Source organism: Camelus ferus, chromosome 13 (assembly GCF_009834535.1).
Source record: "Camelus ferus isolate YT-003-E chromosome 13, BCGSAC_Cfer_1.0, whole genome shotgun sequence".
Taxonomy (NCBI): Eukaryota; Metazoa; Chordata; class Mammalia; order Artiodactyla; family Camelidae; genus Camelus; species Camelus ferus.
This window is the reverse complement of record NC_045708.1, coordinates 30,908,305-30,926,432: the sequence shown is the minus strand read 5'-3', so window position 1 is coordinate 30,926,432 and position 18,128 is coordinate 30,908,305. Positions and strand designations below refer to the sequence as shown.

Sequence of the window (18,128 nt, the reverse complement as noted above, 5' to 3'; positions counted from 1 at the left end):
CGTGGCCGGGTCACTGTGCATGGAGTGGACACCAGCAGCCTGACTTCGTTGCCTCCCACACCTGCCTGGCCTGATCAGCTTCCTGCTCCAGCTTCACTCACTCTGCTATTTGGCCACAGTTTCTGCTCCTCCTGCCCCTTTCATTCCAGCTCCTCTCCTGGAGGAGGCGGGAAATGAAAGAGCAAGTGAGCGAGTTAAGTGGTGCGGGAGCGAGGGAAGACGTTTTCAGGCAGGGCAGTCCAGCCACCTTCCTGTCACAGGTGCTCAGACAGCCAGCTTCTTCCGGTGGTTATGAGCACAGGCTCTGGAGTCAGCTATGACCGTGGCTCTGGGTATGTTGTTCCACCTCTTTCCCAGTCTGTAAAATGGGTATAGTAACAACGCCCACCTCACAGGGTGGCTACGTGCAGGGCTCATGCTCAGCTTGTAGCCGTTCTGGTACAGCTTTTCTTGTTTCTCATGGCAGGTGTCTGTTCTGATTGGAGGGTGCCCATTTTTATTGTCAAATCTTTCATCTATCACTCCAGGTATGGGAATAAAATAAAATAATGCATGTAAAGCACAAGTGACAGCACCTGGCACATAGTAAGAGGCTATAATAGTAATATTATTACTATTATTATCCTATCTGTCAATTCCTGTCCCAGATAATATTATTATTAATATTATAATATTGTTATATATTATTATTATTATTAGCTGGGACAGTAGTTGAGAGATCTGCTAGAGAGATTCAGAACACCTGGTGCCAACTCTTCTGATGTTCCTCCTTCGGTGGGGTTGTGCCCTGATTTCTCAGACTTGTGACCTCCAGACACAGATCATTTTCTCCAGATCTCTGAGGAACAGGAAGGAAAAATGTAGGGAGAGAAAGAATGTCTGTACTCTTTCCTTTTTCTTTTTTCTCTGGCTTCCTAGGATCTCCTGGTCTGTAGATCATTCAGTAGGCATTTACTGGGTCTTACTATGTTCCAGGTTCTTCATTAAATAATGAAGTTACAGTGGGAAATATTAAAATTACAGTGAAGCTGAGCTGCTCACTGGGGATGTGTCCCACCTGCAGAATTTGCAAGCTAGCTTGGGCTTGCCTTGAGCTAAGGCAGAGTCCAAGGAGCTGGCCAGCTGGTAGCCTGGAGTTCTGGGTCCTAGTCTCATCTCTGTGACAGATTCCCACTGTGACCTGGGATGCAGCTCCTTCCTACGTCTCCTCTTTGCACCTGGCATCTTCAGCCACTGTGATGCTCTCTGTTTCAGCTCTTGCAGCAGCTGAAGATTTTTCTTAAGTGTCTGACTTGCCTTTGGAGTCTGGTGACCAAAACTGAGTATGGCTTTAAGGAGTGAAGCCAGGGCATTAGTCTTTCTTAGACTTTTCCTTGTGGACAAGGGAGCCACGGAAGGATTGAAGGGATGGCCCGGTCAGAGTTTTGTTTTAGAAATGGTGCTCTGAAGGCCAGGGAAGAGAAAAGGGCTGGGCAAGGATCCAGCTGGAGGGCTGCGATGAAGCCCAGGAGAGAGAAAGATACTACGTGTCTGAACTGAACAGTGGGATTGGAGAGGGACAAACGGGTGGGAGAGGCATTTTGGAGATGGCAGCAGTGGACTGTGGGGACAAACAGGATGCAGGAGGATGAGAAAAGAGCTGAAGGGATTGCTCCAAGTTTCTGAGTGGTGTGCGTGCATTCATCCTAGAGGTGCCACTGATCACTCTGTGAGTGTGTGTGTGCACATCTGTATCCGTACAGCAATGTAATTAAGTCCAGTGCAAGATTCTTTGCTCTCATGATCTGTCGTCCTCGCCTGAGACTCAAGAACAGAAAACATTTCAGCAAATTGAGGACTCAGATTAGTTGAGCTCTGGGTAGCTATGGTTTTTCTGCCCCAGGGAAACTATTTCTGCTAAAGAATGAGTGCGATTCAGTTTCTCCCATGTATTTCCTCTCTGAGCCTCAGGTTCCGTATCTGAGATGGGGGTAATGATTCCTACCCTTTACTTCTCACAGAATCATTATGAGACTCAAAGACAGAACGGATGTCAAGGTCTGTTGTAAGGGACAGCCCCAAAGCCGAATTCTATATTTTTTGCCCAAATGTAGGCACATAGGCCAGGCTCACACGGTGGATAATGATGTCGCCCTTTGTTCCCCCTCATGTGGAGTTTCTGGTTCCTATTCCTGAGAGTCAGGCAATTTTTTCCTAGGAAAAAATGATTTACCCTCAGGAGAGTCAGAGGAAGGATGATGGGGACCCAGAGGTTCAAGGAGCCCAAGTGTCCGACCCAGGGTCCTGGTTGTGGAACGGCACTTTGGGCACACTTTGCTGGGTTATAGACTGCTCGTTCCAATTGCCCTCAGCCTCCTCTTATGGCTCAATCAGACTAAATACTTTTAACATCAGACTTTTAAAAAGCAAGCCCATCCGTTGGCTAAGTGTAATAAACGAAGAGTTAGAAATGGCAGCACATTTTCCCACTTTTGGCCCCAACGTAGAATATCTCAGATCTTGGGTATTCTTCTCAGGAAGAATGTGGCTGGCAAGGTAGGTATTTTTATTCCTGTTTTATAGTTGAGGAAACTGAGGTCTAGGAATTGAGGTAACAACCCAAGGTCAGGTAGCAAGTAAAGCCAGAGCCAGGATTCAAGCAGTTTAGAACTTCTGTCTCTAAACCCTGTGCCCTTTCCATGCTGCCACGTAGTTTGTATCCTTTCAAGATCGCCTGCCCTAAACACCATAGTACTTCATGTAGAAACTGAGGCCAACCTGGGGGCACAGTGTGACCTACAAAGGCCCTTTGGTGAAAGGTAGAGATTTAATTTAAAAAATAGTTATCTGCCAGCTATTGGATAATATCTGTGAAGCTCCTGGAAAAGTACCTAGCATATAAGATGTTCAAATTGTGTGCAGCCCTTTGGCCAAGGTCAAGAAACCATCTGATGTATTAACTGTAGACACGGGTTCTTGTGAAGATTCATTCCTGGTGTCTGAAGGACAACGAGCAGATTGGAGATCAAGGAGGTTTGTAATAGGGAAGGACCTTTGCATTCTATTACAAGTTAATCACTAAAGGGATGTTGCCTATAAGCTTAAATTACACATAATGGCCCACCTCTGGGAACGCTACCTCCCAGGTAATGAGTGTTAAGCTAAAATACCTTGGTTTAGCTCACAAGAAATAGCCTAACCAGGCCCACCTGTGAATGGCTTCGGGTAGGACGAAATTAACAAATCCCCCTTGGAATCTGGCCGGAACCAGGACTTTAACCCCTCCCCTCTTAGTATAAAAGAAGCCTGAATTCTAACGCAGAGAAGATGGTCCTTCTCTGACGATAGTCCACTGTCTTCTCGGTCGGCTGGCTTTTGCTATCCTTGCCTTGTGGTGAGCAGTATGAGCTTGGACTCGGCAACAGGTGGGTCAGATAAATTGGTGCTAGGAGAAGGAACAATACTGATAGCATTAAGATTGCTCCCATTCCCTAAATATCAGTAATGCACATGACGTCTCTTCAGTGAGATGAATTTATCCTAGGAAGGGGTAGGGGGCGAGGCAAAGGGCTTGTTCAAGGTCATTCACTCAGTAAACCATAAAGCCAGGACTTAGAACTCAGTGTCCCTTCTAAAACTCCATGGCCTGCAGTGGGGCGGGTGGGTAGTCAGAGAGCTGTGCTGGCCTGGGGCAGACTGAGGGTAAAATTAAATTGGAAAAATAAATTGATGTCTTCAACAAGACCAAGTAGGTTCTTTCACTGTAATTTGCAAATTGCATAAAGTCTGTCTGTCAATATTTACCTCTAAACACCCGGCTGCCTTACTAAGGCACAGGGGATGCCAAGGGGAAGTAGAGATCAGCCAGCCCAGTGCTCTTGCTCCACAGCTGGGGAAGAGGCTGAGACGAGTCATCACCAGTGGGTCAGAGGCAGAGCCCAGACCAGATGTGGAAGCCCTTTCCTCTTCATAAACTTCCTGAAAGTGGTGGCAGTGGATAGAACAGGTGAAATGGCTTGTCACGTTGAGGAAGATCCTGGGTTTCGTTATAACTAGACAGTGACCATTATCCCCACCTCATCAGTAACCTTCACTTGGTACTTAGCTTAGCTAGTTCTCTATCTGAGTGGGTGCCATTCTTTTTCATTTAGAAGTAGAACACAATGCAAGAGCCTAACCAGTCCTCTGTGACTGAATTCATCCTTCTGGGCTTTACCTTCAGCCCCAGGACCACTCCTCTGTTCTTCTCAGCCTTCCTGATAACCTATTTGTTGATTATTTTGGGCAACAGCTTGATCACCATCCTCATCTGCCTGGACTCACACCTCCACACACCCATGTACTTCTTTATTGGCACCCTTTCCATGTTGGATCTGGGCTATACCACCACAACTATGCCCCAGATGTTGGCACATCTGGCCAGCCAGAAGAAGACCATCTCTTTTGCCAGCTGTGTGGCCCAAATGTACATATTTTTGGTGCTGGGTATCACTGAGTCCTGGCTCTTTACCATCATGTCTGTAGACAGGTATGTGGCCATCTGCCACCCACTCAAGTACAAGGTCATCATGAACCCATGGCTGTGTGGGGTAATGGTCATGTTCTGTGGACTCTGGGGTGTCATCTCTGCTCTTGTTTACACTGCCTTTGCCATGCGTCTGCCCTACTGTGGCCCCAATAATATCAACCACTTCTTCTGTGAAGTCCCTGCAGTCTTGAAGCTGGCTTGTGCGGACACCTCAGTCAATGACCAGGTAGACTTCATTCTTGGCTTTAGTGTCATCCTGGTTCCACTTTCCCTCATCCTTGTCATTTACATCAACATCTTCTTTGCCATCTTGAAGATCCGTTCAGTCCAGGGGCGGCTGAAGGCCTTCTCCACCTGTGCCTCCCACATCACTGTGGTCACAATGTTCTGTGTGCCAGCCATGGTCATGTACATGAAGCCTGGCTCAGAGGCCTTCCCAGAAGAGGACAAGAAGTTGGCCCTGTTCTACAACGTCGTCTCTGCCTTCCTCAACCCCATCATCTACAGCCTCCGGAACAAGGATGTAAAGAGGGCTTTCCTCAAGGTGATGGGCTGGGGCAGGGCCCCAGAATAAGGCCCTGGAAGGGTAGCTGGGAGACAGAGAAACAAGACTCATGATGCACAGTCAATGCATCAAACACTCATTCAAATGACCCAGCAGCACCAGCACACACCCCCCCCCAGCCCCAGATCTCAACTCTACACAAGCCCTAGGGGGACAGACCTGTGATGAGTTGTCTTCCAGGCACATCAGTCTTTTAGTTTCCTTTTGTTTCAGAGTCTCAGTGATTAACAAAAGAAGGATATCTGAGCCATTAAAATCAATTAAGACAAAGGGATGGGCCTTGGGGTATGCATGCCCTGTGGCTGAATCTTGAAAAAGCTGCATTACCCTCTGGAAACTGCACACATGATATTAGGGGTTAATTGGATAAAAGAGCAAGGGCACTGACATTGCAGGATGCCTGGCTCAGGGAGGAGGAAGAAGTAAATGCAGTTGCAGTGACTTGCAGAGCATTGCGTGCTTGTTTCAGACATACAGATCAGAGACAAGTTGGGATGGCTGAGGCTAGGTGTGATCTGGCCCCACTCACCTTCCCAGACTCATTTCAGGCCGCTCTGTTCCTCTCTCTTTCACTCCAAGTAAACTGGACTTCTGTCTTTGCCTTGAATGTGCCATACTGTTTCCTATTTCAGGGTTTCTACATAGGCTATTCCTTCTCTTCTCACCCTTAACCCCATCCCACCTCCATCCCATCCTGCCATGCCATTGATCTCCTATTCATCTGTCAGATCTTGGCTTAAACTGCAGCTCCTCAAAGAAGCCTTGCCTTGAGCCCCCAGAGTGAGTTAGCCTTCCAAAGCACCCTGTACCTCTCTCTCATAATAGTAAAAACACGTGGTTCAAATCTCAGTTCTCTGTCTCTATTAGACAGCAAGTTCTGTGAGGCAGGGTTATCCAGCCAAGTGCTGTATCCCTAGGACCCAGCCCTATGCTGTTTACATACTGCCTTTCAACAGATATTTTATGCGTGAAGGAATGAGCACTCCACTGAAAAACCAGAGAAGGAAGATGAAGCCAGTGAGTGGGACAGTTGATGGATTCAGACTAGCAAAATTTGGGAAATAGTGGATGAAAAAGATTAAATGTTGTTATTCAGCTATCATGAAAAAGTTGTTTGCTTTTGTTATTCATAAACACTAATTGAATCAGTAGAATATCATTTTTCATCATCAAACTAGGAAAGTTTAGAAAAATAGTGATATGCAATGCTGGGAAGGATGCAGTAAGACTGACACTCAAAGTCGTTGCTGAAGAGAATATCATTCGTTCTACCTTTCCAGAGCAATGTCTTCCAGAGTGGGGACTCAATATATCTGTTAGGTGAGGAGTAATCATACTAATAATGTTGGCTCTATTTATTAAGCTTTTATGTGCCAATAAAGTTTTAAGAATTTTACATATAATTTATTTAATAAAAATATCAGCAAATGGGAAGCCTATAAAAATACGTATCATGAACTTTTACAATGTTTTTATTTTTTATTTTTAAAAATTTTATTGAGGTATAGTCAGTTACAATGTTCAGTTTCTGGTGTGCAGCACAATGTCCTAGTCATGCATATACATACATATATTCATTTTCATATTCTTTTCCATTAAAGGTTATTACAAGATATTGAATATAGTTCCCTGTGCTATACAGAAAAAATCTATGTTTTTTAAAATCTATTTTTACATACAGTGGCTAACGTATGAATTTTGGGGAGACACAAACATGCTGTCTACAGCAGATAGATTCTTAGAAGGAAAGCACTCTCATTGTCTCAGTACCTGAGACAGATTTCTTCCATAAAGGGATGGTAACATAAAAGGTGATCCATTCTATATTTATGAAGGTGATTCTGAGGCACAGGGAGCTCCCACTGTGATATGCTGGTCCATGTGGTCTCAATAGTCAGTGGCCTTCCCAAACCTCTTACAGTAATAATCATGATGGTTATGACAATAGCAATAGCTAAGACTTAAAGAGTGCCTATTATGTGACAGACCCTGTGCTAAGAGCTTTATATAAATGAACTCAAAACCCATTTAATCCTTGTAACAGCCTTATGAAGGAGATTCTATCATTAGTCTAATGAAAAAACTGAGGTTCAGAGAAATAAAGAACTTACTTAAGACCACATGGGAAGTATATGTGAATCTTTTATAGGAATTCTTTATTATTCTGGATACAAGTCTTGTTATATTTTTGTATTTTTGAATATCTTATCCCCAATGATTGCTTTTTCATTTTTAATAGTGTTTTTAATGAGTAAAAGATTTTAATTCTGGTGAAATCCAGTTAATTAATTTCTCTTTTGTGGGAAAGTTTTTTTTTTGTTGTTGTGAATTTAATTTCTTTAATACACAAAAGACTATTCAGATTTTATGTTTCTTCTCATATCCTTTTTGGGAAGTTGTATTTTTCAAGGAATTTGTTCATTTTATCTAATTGTTTAATATATCAGCATAAAATTGGTCCTTTAATATCTGTAAGACCTATGTGATATCTCTTTACTCTTGATATTGATAATTTGTGTTTTCTGTCTTCTTTTCTTAATCAACTAACTGGAGATCCATCAATTTTATGGAGCCTTTCAAGGAACTAGCTTTTGGTTTCATTAATTTCCTTTTGTTGTTCATTTTCATCTCATTATTTTTTAAATTTATTTAGGTGAAAAATTACAATTAAAAAAAACTTTCTTCTTTTCTAACATAGATACTAAAAGCTATAAATGTCCTTCTAAGCATTGCTTTAGTTGCATTATTATGTTGTCTTTTCATTATCAGTCAGTTCAAAATATTTTCTAATTTCCTTTGTGATGCATAAGTTATTCAGAAATGTGTTAACTTCCAATATTTGGGGCTCTTCTAAATATCTTTGTTGATTTTTAACTTAATTCCATTGTGTTCAAATACCATACTCTGTAAGATTTCAATCTTTCAAAATTTTATGACCCCATATTTGGTCTGTATTGGTGAAACATTCCATATACACTTGAAATGAATGCTGTTATTGGCTATAATGAGTAATAAATGTCAATTAGATCAAGAAGGTTAACATTGTTATTTAAATCTTCTTTTGTGGGGGTGGGGGTGAAATATTGCTTTATTATTTCATTATGTTTCAACTTTCAATTCATTTAAAGTCAAGCTTAGATGGAGTCCTACAAGTTACTCTTCCCAGAGTTTCCCTCCATCTTTCCTACCAAATCCTGGGACACTGTGTTCCTCTAAATGTCTCTGAGCCGTGCCTCTCCTTTCCCGGTGGCCCTTACACGGGATGTCTCTTGGGGGACAGTCTGGGAATATCTAACCCAGTCACTGTTTAGCAACAGGTCCTTGGTTCCATCCTTAAAGCAGCTGTTTAGCAACAGGTCCTTGGTTCCATCCTTAAAGCAGCATCCTGAATGTGACCTCTTGGAAAGAGGTTTGTGGGATTGTCACTTGAAACTAGCTTACCTCCAAATTTCTTAATTTTCTAAAAACTCATGTGCTCATCTTTTCCGTGCTATGACATTTCTTCAATTTCAGTTGGTAGATTTGTTCTTGAGAATCTAAGTAATTGAAATTCTGCCTTGGTGTGTTTGTCCTGCTGTGTTTTTTTCTGCTGACTTCATCTTTTTGCTGACTTTACTTTTTGCTGAATTTATTTCCCTGCTCAGGGGTAATAGCTTCTAAGATGAGGGTCTGAAAAATAAATAAATAAATAAATAAATAAATAAATAAATAAATAAATAAATAAATAAATAAATAAATAAAATGAGGGACAGAAGTGGCCAGACTCCAGTTTCTGCCAACTTCATCCATCTTTCACTTTCTGCTCCTCCACCCCCTCTTTCGCAGGCACCTGAAAGGAGGCCTGCCAGAAGGAACTTTATCATAGGAAGCACCCTGTTTAGGCAATATAGGCAATCAGTAGCCAATCAGCTATAAATAGGGAAATCCACACATGCTGTCGTAATAGTGGGGAGTAAGCAGGGGAAGGCAGCTTTCACTTGGGTGAATTTATTGGGAAGGATGGTCCTCCTTTTGTCCCCCTCTATTTTACTAAATAGGCCACAGCCGATGAGGGTGGGATTTGAACCCACGCGTGCAGAGCACAATGGATTAGCAGTCCATCACCTTAACCACTCGGCCACCTCATCGATGTATGCTGGGCCTCTGGAGTGCTTTATTTCAGACTTTATGTTCGGGAACTCGCTGGCTATCTTGCATAGAAAGACATTTAGGAGATGGCTTGCAGTCGTGTGGGAAACGCAGAGAGGGCTAGCTTCCACATGAATAGACAAAGAACTGCAGTAGAAAGGCTGCGATGGGAAACCAAAACCAAAACGGGCTTGGCTTTCACAGAAGTCATAAAGTGGTTGAGACGTGGTAGAAATATTTGCCTGGGCAGTATTGTTCCCTTTCTCAGGCTGCCTGGTCGCAGGCAGGAGGCATGTCAGCACCTAGCAGCGGCAGGCGGTGGGCGTGGCTAGGGCGATCGACCTGGGCTAAACCCGAGCATACAGTCACCCTCCGGAGTCAGGGGAGCCTGGCCCCCGCCTCTGTAGGACCCCCGCGACCCCAGAGCTGGGCAAGAAGTCCAAAGGGAGCAGGGATTCACAGTGCAAGTCCTACTGACGTCAATCTCAAGGGAGCTGGCAATTCTGGACTCCTAACTTGTGGTTAATAAAATAGTCTGGAAAATTAAACGACGGATCTGAGTAGGGCTCAATTCAGTGTTATTGCCGCATCTTCAGTACTTCAGGGTGAAATGCATGGAGAAGAATCCTTAACTCTCGGGGCTCTTCTCCTGGGTCATCCGCATGAGAAGGCTATGAATTGTTTTCCCTGCAAATACATGTGTCCTTCTTTTCTTTTTTAAAATTTATGTAACTATAGTTGATTTACAATATTGTGCTGGTGTGTACCGCTTCAGATTGTTTTTCATTGTATATTATTACAAGATATTGAATATAGTTTCATGCGCTATACAGTAAATCCTTGTGGTTAGTCTATTTTATAAACAGTGGTCTGTATCTCTTAATCGCAGATCCCTAACTTGTCCTCTCCGCACCCCTTCCCTTTAGTAACCATAAGTTTTTTTTTTTTGTCTGTGAGTCTGATAAGCTGATTTCTATTATTTTTTAAGATTCCACGTATAAGTGATATAATATTTGTCTTTCTCTGCCTGACTTACTTCACTTAATGTGAAAATCTATAGGTCTATCCATGTTGCTGCAAATGGCAATATTTCATTTTTTAAGGCTAATATTTGTGTTTGTGTGTGTATGTGTGTGTGTAGATAGATAGAGAGATAGATAGATAGATAGAATATCTTCTCTTCTTTATCCATTCATCTGTTGATGGACATTTAGATTATTTCCATGTCTTGGGTATTGTGAATAATGCTGCTATAAACATTGGGGTGCACGAATCTTTTCAAATCAGAGTTTTTGTCTTTTCTGGATATGTGCCCAGGAGTGGGATTGCAGGATCATATGGCAACTCTATTTTTGTTTTGTTTTTAGGGAATCTCTAGACTGTTTTCCATAGTGGCTGAACAAATTTATATATACTCTTACAATTTTTTTTGTCTAATTGGTCTATCTATTATTATGAGAAGAATGTTATAATTCCCACTATGATTTTGAATTGCCTAGTTTCCACTTTACTTCTGTCAGTTTTTATTTTGTGTATTAGGCACATGCACATTTATAATTGTACACTTAAGATATGTGTGTTTAACTATATGAAAATCTCATCTCACTAATATTTGAAATAATCTGAATAGGACTTAAGGCCAAAAAGATTGCATATAAGGAGAGCCTATTAAACAATGGTTTGGCAGAAGGCTGAAATAAAAATAAAATTGTCTATAGATTGCTTCAATTTGGTTTTTGAGATCCCCCCCCCCCGCCCCAGCCCATTACAAGAACTAATATCAAGGGCTAAGACTGACTGCATGCATGTGAGTTGGTGTGTAGGCAGTTATAACATCAAACACCTTCAGTTGATGTGAGGCATTCTTTTCTGATGTGGCACGATCTCCTTCAGCTTAAAAGTCTTTAGCTGTAGTATTCAGCTCTATTTGTTGTTCTTGCTTGAAGTTTTGTCTTCTCCTTGGCTCTCTGGCAAATGTTAGTAGAGGCCAACCTAAACCTGGGTAGGTAAGCTGAGGTCCTTTCTTGGAGAGGACAGAAGGTGTAAAAAGCTCTGGAAAATGAGTTGTATGACAGGACAAAAAGTGACTCACCCTTATGTCTAGGTATGTACAAATATTACTACAGAGCAACTGAAACCCTCGGGGTCAGAATGGGATCTTCCAGACTGATGTTGAACATCAGAGAAAGAAGGGATATGTGTGATGGAGGTGAGGAGAAGTAGGAGAGAGGGAAATTCTGAAGTCCTGTGCCATTAAGCAAAGTTAATTCCAATCCCATTATTGGGACTCAGTGTAGTTAACCTTAGTTCTCTGTAATGTTAAAAGTAATGAACATATGTCTGTGTCAATCTGCTTGACTGACATCTCAAGCAGCTTAAACTTAACATGTCCAAAAGGAAACTCATCACTATTCACTTCAAACCTGTCCCCCTCATGGATTCTTTATTTCAATAAATGGTACCATGATCCACTCAATATCCCAAAGCAACTAATGCCAAACGTCCAATTAATTAGCCACAGCTAAACACCATTAATTTTTTTCATTCTGTCTCCTTCTTTCCATTCCCATTTTACCTGGCCAATAAGGCCTAATAATCTCTCATGTGAGCTCTTAATAGACTCCAAATGGACTCCCTCCTTCCAGTCTTATTAGCCAAACTGGCAAACCAATCTTTCAAAACACTGCTCTGACCAGTGGTGTGCTGGTAACTATTTAACAACCAGCTCTCCAGGGAAAACAAAAACTCTGATTTGTTGTGTTTGCCAATTTTTCTTGCTGTGAATACTCCCACCATGACCATGTTCAAGCTGCCGATATGATATCGCTGAGCAGAGCTGGAAGGAGATGAGCACCACCAGCTCTAACGAGCCGCTGTGAGTTGGCCCTAGCCACTAAACCATGTCACTCTCTTGGATAATACATTTCTATGGATCCTTGATGCCTTCAGGGTGTACGGTAAACTCTTCAGGCTGGCCTACAAGACCCTCCATGATCTGGCTCTGACAATTTCTCTTGCCTCATCTCCCATCATTTACTGACCCCTATTCCTATCCAAAGCCCAACTTGCTCAAATATCCACTTTGTGGTTTTGCCTGTGAAGACAAAGATGGGAAGAGATATTCCTGGGCCTCAGAAAGGAGAGCTAAATGCAGGTGGGGCAGGCATAGAAATGAGAAGAGGCCAAAGACAGATGTGCAACCAGATCAGCCTTCTGGATGTACCAGTAACTGGAGAGGTGGGACAACATGACAAAGTGACAAAGAAGGATCAGGATACCTGGCTTTGAGTCCTAATGACTTTCCACAGTTATTTCTGAACACTGGGCTTCAGTTTCCCCACCTCTAAATGGGAGTTTGGGAAGGCAGTACTTAAGAGCTTTCTAGTTCTGGCATTCTTTATCTATGGAGGGCCTAAATAAAGTTCAAATACCAGCAGAGCAGCTGAAACTTTGGTTCTGGTATCAGCCCCCTAGATGCACTAACCTGGGGGCCGCCACATGGAGGCCTGAGTTAAGGGACCAACTTCCACACCCCCTCTGTAGTTCTAGACCCCCAGAACCTAAGTTTTTCTTTAGGGCATTTACAGAGCTTCTTTCTCTAACCTGATCGCTCCCTCCTTACTGAATTTCTCCTGAGTAATGGGATCCCTCAGGACTAGAAGGCTCCTAAGGCGACATCTGTGGTCTGTTTGGCTGCACCCTGAGGGACTCTTTGATCCCTGACACCCATGGGCCTCATTAATACACCAACCAGGTATCTCCCAGGGAGCTGCTGAGCTGCGGCAGCTTCTGAAGAGTAGCAAAAACAAGACTTTCTTCTAGATCAGTATATGGATACTGGAGCCGCCCAAGGCAGTCGTGGGATATGGGTGTGGAGGAGGGTTGTATGCTGAACCTGGAATCAGGGTGGTAGGACAGGTCAGAGGCATGAAAGGCAAGACCAGAAGCCTGGGAAGGCTACCCCACCAGATCGCGGTCAGCCATAGCCCTAGCACAGGGTCAGCCTTCAGACAGTGCAGAAGCAGCAGTGGAGCCCAGAGAAGAGAGGCCCTTGGAGAAAGACAGATCTGGGTTGTGTCCTTTAATACTGTGCAACATCAGGTGAGCTACCCTCTCTGAATCCCTATTTCCTTTTTTCTAAAAATTCAGTATTTTTGAAAAAGATTTGTTGTGGGATAAGAGTAATAATAACTACCTGTTTCTGAGCACTAACTACTCTGCAGGCGTGGTGTTAATCAGCTTCACACGTGCTGTCTCAATTAATGACTGGGACAATCCTTTGAGATAAATACTATTGTTATCACTTGTTTCTAGAAGAGGACATAGACACACGATTTAGATAACTCTCCCAAAGTCACTCTGCTCATTGGTGATGGAGTCAGTACTCAAACCCAGGTCTGATTCCTAGTGCCATGCTCTTAATCATTTTTCTATCTTGGATATAAAGTAATTGGCCCATGATAAGTACTCAGTGAAAATGGGGTCTCTCCCTGCCTCATCCCCTACCTAACGACATGTCAAGTGGCACAGACTAAGATTGGAAGAGAAGCATATTTGAGGAAGATAATACAAGGACTGCCCATGTGTTCTTGATTTTATTTCTCCTGTTTTCCATTTAACTTTATTTCAGTTAACAAATCTCCAAGGAGAGGATTTTGGTTGTTTTGGGAGGGGATAACCCAGGTAGAAGTCATCAAGGAAGAAGACCTTGATAATAATTTTGAAAGAAAAGTATTGGGAAAGTCGTTGGATTGGGAGTCCATTCTTGCAACTAACTCACTCTTATACTATTGGCATGACTTCATAAAGTCAGTAATCTGACATTCAGTAGCTCTTACCCATACCCTGTGCTAGGCATTGGAGATAGAAAGATAAGATATGGTTCTCCAACTTTAAGGAATTCCACAAACCAGGGTGTGTATAGGTATGGGGAATAATAGAAGCACATTAAAGGTGTTATCAGAGCCCAGAGGAAGGAGAAATATGGTAGGAATAAGAGAATACTTCCATGATTAGGATTTTACCAAGAGGAGAAGACAGAGGAGGGCCTTTCAACTGGAAAGTGATTTCATAATTTCAGTGATAATAGCTGACACTTATTGCTGTACTGTTACATACACCTAAAATATCATTTAATCTACACAAAAACCTTCAAGGTATATGTTATTCTCCCAGTTTTACAGATGGTGAAATGGAAGTTTAATGAGATTAATGACTTTCTCTGGGTTGTGCTGTTGGTAAGTGGCAGAGCTGGAGTCAAACCAAATTTCCTTTGACCCCAGAACTTCTACTGCCTCCTTGGTACATACTGCCTCATGTAAAACAGATTTGTGAAAGGACCTGGAATATTTGAAGGATAGTGAGTGAGTTGATTTGTCTTCAGCTGGAGTCAGCAAACATTTCCTGTAAAGGGTCAGACAGTAATTATTTTAAGCTTTGTGGGACACATATGGTGTCTATCACAACTTCTCAACTCTTGTTGTAGGGCAAAGCAGCCAAAGACATAAATAAATAATTTTAAAAATCATCTTAAAAAGCAAATAACATTCCTAGAGAGTAAGCTATATGAAGGTACACATGCTGAGTGGAAGTGCAGAAAATAAAGCTAGAATGCCAGGAAGGTAATTTCAACGGGTGTTGAGTGCCATGCCAAGGAATTTAGGCATTAGCTTATAGTAATGGGAGTTTTTTTTAAGGAATTTTAAGCAGAGAAATAGCATCATCAGATCCACCTTTTTGAAAGCCTCTCTGGCAGTGTGCAGGTTGGGATGGATGGAAGAAAGACTGGAACAGGAAAGGTCAGGGGAGAAGCTCTTATTCTCCTTCAGTGAATATTCTCTTCAGGAATGTTTCTTGCCCCACTCTGTCTTGGATCTTGTATAATCCTCCTGTGATCTATTCAGTTGCTACTTAATGACTTTTAAATTGTCTATAGTTTCCTAATTTGATTCTTAGAACATCCTCTCAAAGGAGACAAGAATAAAGAATTTTAAACAGGAAAGCATAACGAAGATTCGGGGCAAGCCTTATAACAGTGTTTTCCCTTCAGCTTGTAGCCTGTCATTTTTTCAGACTCTCCCTTCTTCTTTCTGGGTGGAACCTATGTGGGCCTTCTCAGGAGGCAGGAGAGTAACCCCTCCTGAATACCAATCATTGTTCCCATGGGAGCTTCATATCTGCAAAAATTAGACAGCAGAAATTTTAAATTATCTTTTAAAATTTTACATTACAGTTGGCTAATACGGTATTCCCACTTTCTTTCTGGCTTCCTTCATTCTCATTATTACCATGTCACTTTGTTTTGACTCTAGATTCTGTTATGAGGATGGGTACATAATGAGAAGTCACACCTAAAATCACAGATTCTCTGAATCTTGGTGTCATTGAGCTTTAGAATCTTAGGATGTTTATGGCAAAAGTGACTTTTAATGTAGTACATTATAATTTCACCTTCAAAGCAGTGATACTACCCCAAACGATATGGCCTTATAGCATATGCTTGAAAACGTCTAAAAATGGAGAGCTTGCTATTTCACTCTACTCCTAAAGGCATAATGTTTCATTCTTAGGCAGTATTAATCACCAGAGATTTTGTTTTTTGCTTTTTTTTTTTTTTTTTGTAAATTGAGCTTAAAGTTTGCCCCCCTACAAATTTCACCAAACATTTCAAATTTTCCCCTCTGGTAACACACAATACACAATTCCACCTTTTTCTGCATGACAACCTTTGGAATATTTGGTGAGATCTCTAAAGTCCCGCATAAGCCTCCAAGCTAAACTTTCTCAGTCTCTTCCACCCTTCTGTAAATAACATGGTTTCACATATCCTTTACTGATAAGCAATTTTTTCTGTATGGACAAGCTCTAGTTTGTCATTTGCCCTTTTAAATTGCAGGTTCAAGAATTAAAAACAGTGCTCTAGGCAGCCCTTTTGGTACTTTGCTTAACTCTGGTAAATGTCTGTGTCCTTAGTTACAAAATGAAATTAACAGTAGATATTGATTTTGTGGCATTGTGGGATGACTATGGATAATGGATGTGTAAATGATCTAGACTGGTCCCTGTTCAGAAATCTGTTGAGAGCTATGCAAATCCAAGGGAAAGCCCCCAAATGATGCCAGCACAAAGGCTAGCTCGATGGGAAGCAAAGTTCAGCACCAAGGATAGTTCCATCATAAGGCGCACCAGTGGCTGCTTTGAGGTGGGGAGGATGGGGGGGGGGGGTGCAGCTCAGACTCAGAGTCCCTTTTATGTAGCCAACATTTATAATGCCTACTATATGCCAGGCACTGCTGTAGAATCTGATAATATACAATAAATCAAAAAGATAAAAATTCCTGAATTCTTGTGAGGGAAACAAATGATTTAAAAAATTATATTGTACATTAGAAGACGCTAACTACTATGAAGAAAGATAAAACAGGATGTAGGGAGCATGGGATATTTAATTTTAAACAGGGTGGTCAGGAAACATTCAAGTATTTCCTGAGAAGATGAAAATTGAGCAAATTATTGAAGGAAGGAAGGGAGTGAACCATAAAGATATCTGGGGAAAAAGAATTTTTAGCAGTGGGAACAGTAAAAGCTCTGAGGTAGGAGTGTGCCTTGAGTGGAGAGCAGAAGAAGGTTGTGTGGCTGGAGCAGAGACAGTGAGACATGACAGGTAGGAGATGAGTCCAGGGAGGTAATTTGGGACATAGGAGCACTGATCAGGATTTTGGCTCTTCTTCTGAGTGCTACAAGAAGACACTGAAGGGTTTTTTAAGTTTATTTTTATTTCTTTTGGTGGAGGAGGCAATTAAGTATGTATGTATGTATGTATGTATGTATGTATGTATGTATGTATGTATTGTATGGTATTCATTTATTAATGGAGGTACTGGGGATTGATCCCAGGACCTCATGCATGCTAAGCATGCACTCTACCATTGAGCTATATCCCCCCAATCTCTGGAGGGTTTTGATAAGTGGATTTACATGATGTTTAAATGATCTGACTTACATTTTAATAGTAGTACCCTAGTTACTGTGCTAAGAATAGACTGTAGGGGAATAGAATGGAAGCCATGGAACTAGCTAGAGGATATTGAAATATTTCTTGCAGGGAAAACGATGACTTGAGTATTAATGATGTAGATGATGAGAAGTGATCTTTTGGGGGGATATATATTTTAAAGGGAACCAGCAATATTTGCTGAAGTATGCATGTGGGCTGTGGGAGAAAGAGAAAAGTCAGAAAATTTTTGAGTCTTTTTTTTACCTTTGCCACATAAAAAGATAGAATAGTCATTAACTGAGCTGAGGATGACTGTGAGAAGAACAGGTTTATGGGGGTTGGAAGTTTGATTTTAGATAATGTTCATTATTAACATACCCATTGGATATCCAAATAAAGACAGATGTCAACTAGGCAACTGGATAGATGAATTAAGACAAGAGATCTAGGTGGAGATACTTTCAGATCAATCAGCACATACCAGTACTTAAAGCCTAGGTCATATTTGTAATTACAGTGAGGATTTAAATTCAGATCCTCCTAACTCCCATACTATTGCATACTGCCTCTAACATGAATATTAATATTATTTTTCTCATCTATCTGAGTCCGAGTCTTCTCTATGGCTTTAAGTGGTGTTATTTTAACACAAATTGAGAGCTATCAGCCTTGTCACTACCAGTGCAATATCTCAGATATTGAAATTGTGATCCAAAGTTTTGAGATTCTCTATAAGAAAACCTGATAATTTGCAATACTATGCAATATGTACTTTCTGTCCTCTAAAAGTGTTAATACACAGGCCAGTTTTCTCTTACAATATCACCCAATTTTGTGTTTGGTGACCTGCTAAGCTCTGCATGAATTTGGTGTGAGAGACACATTTGGGGCTTAGAGTTTGAGTCTTGGCTCCATCATTTACTCTCTGTCCA

General features: G+C 41.6%; 1 protein-coding gene and 1 non-coding gene across 2 annotated transcripts; one reads left to right on the top strand and one right to left on the bottom strand.

Annotated features, from left to right (window-relative positions):
* The first annotated feature begins 4,142 nt into the window (after positions 1–4,142).
* Positions 4,143–5,081, top strand: LOC102521376 (olfactory receptor 2A12). Its single transcript, XM_006178484.2, has one exon. It carries the CDS (start codon positions 4,143–4,145, stop codon positions 5,079–5,081), a length of 939 nt encoding a protein of 312 aa, XP_006178546.2.
* Positions 5,082–9,117: 4,036 nt separating this feature from the next.
* TRNAS-GCU lies at positions 9,118–9,199 on the bottom strand. Its single transcript has one exon. It is a non-coding gene; the product is annotated as a tRNA-Ser (tRNA).
* Positions 9,200–18,128: the final 8,929 nt, after the last annotated feature.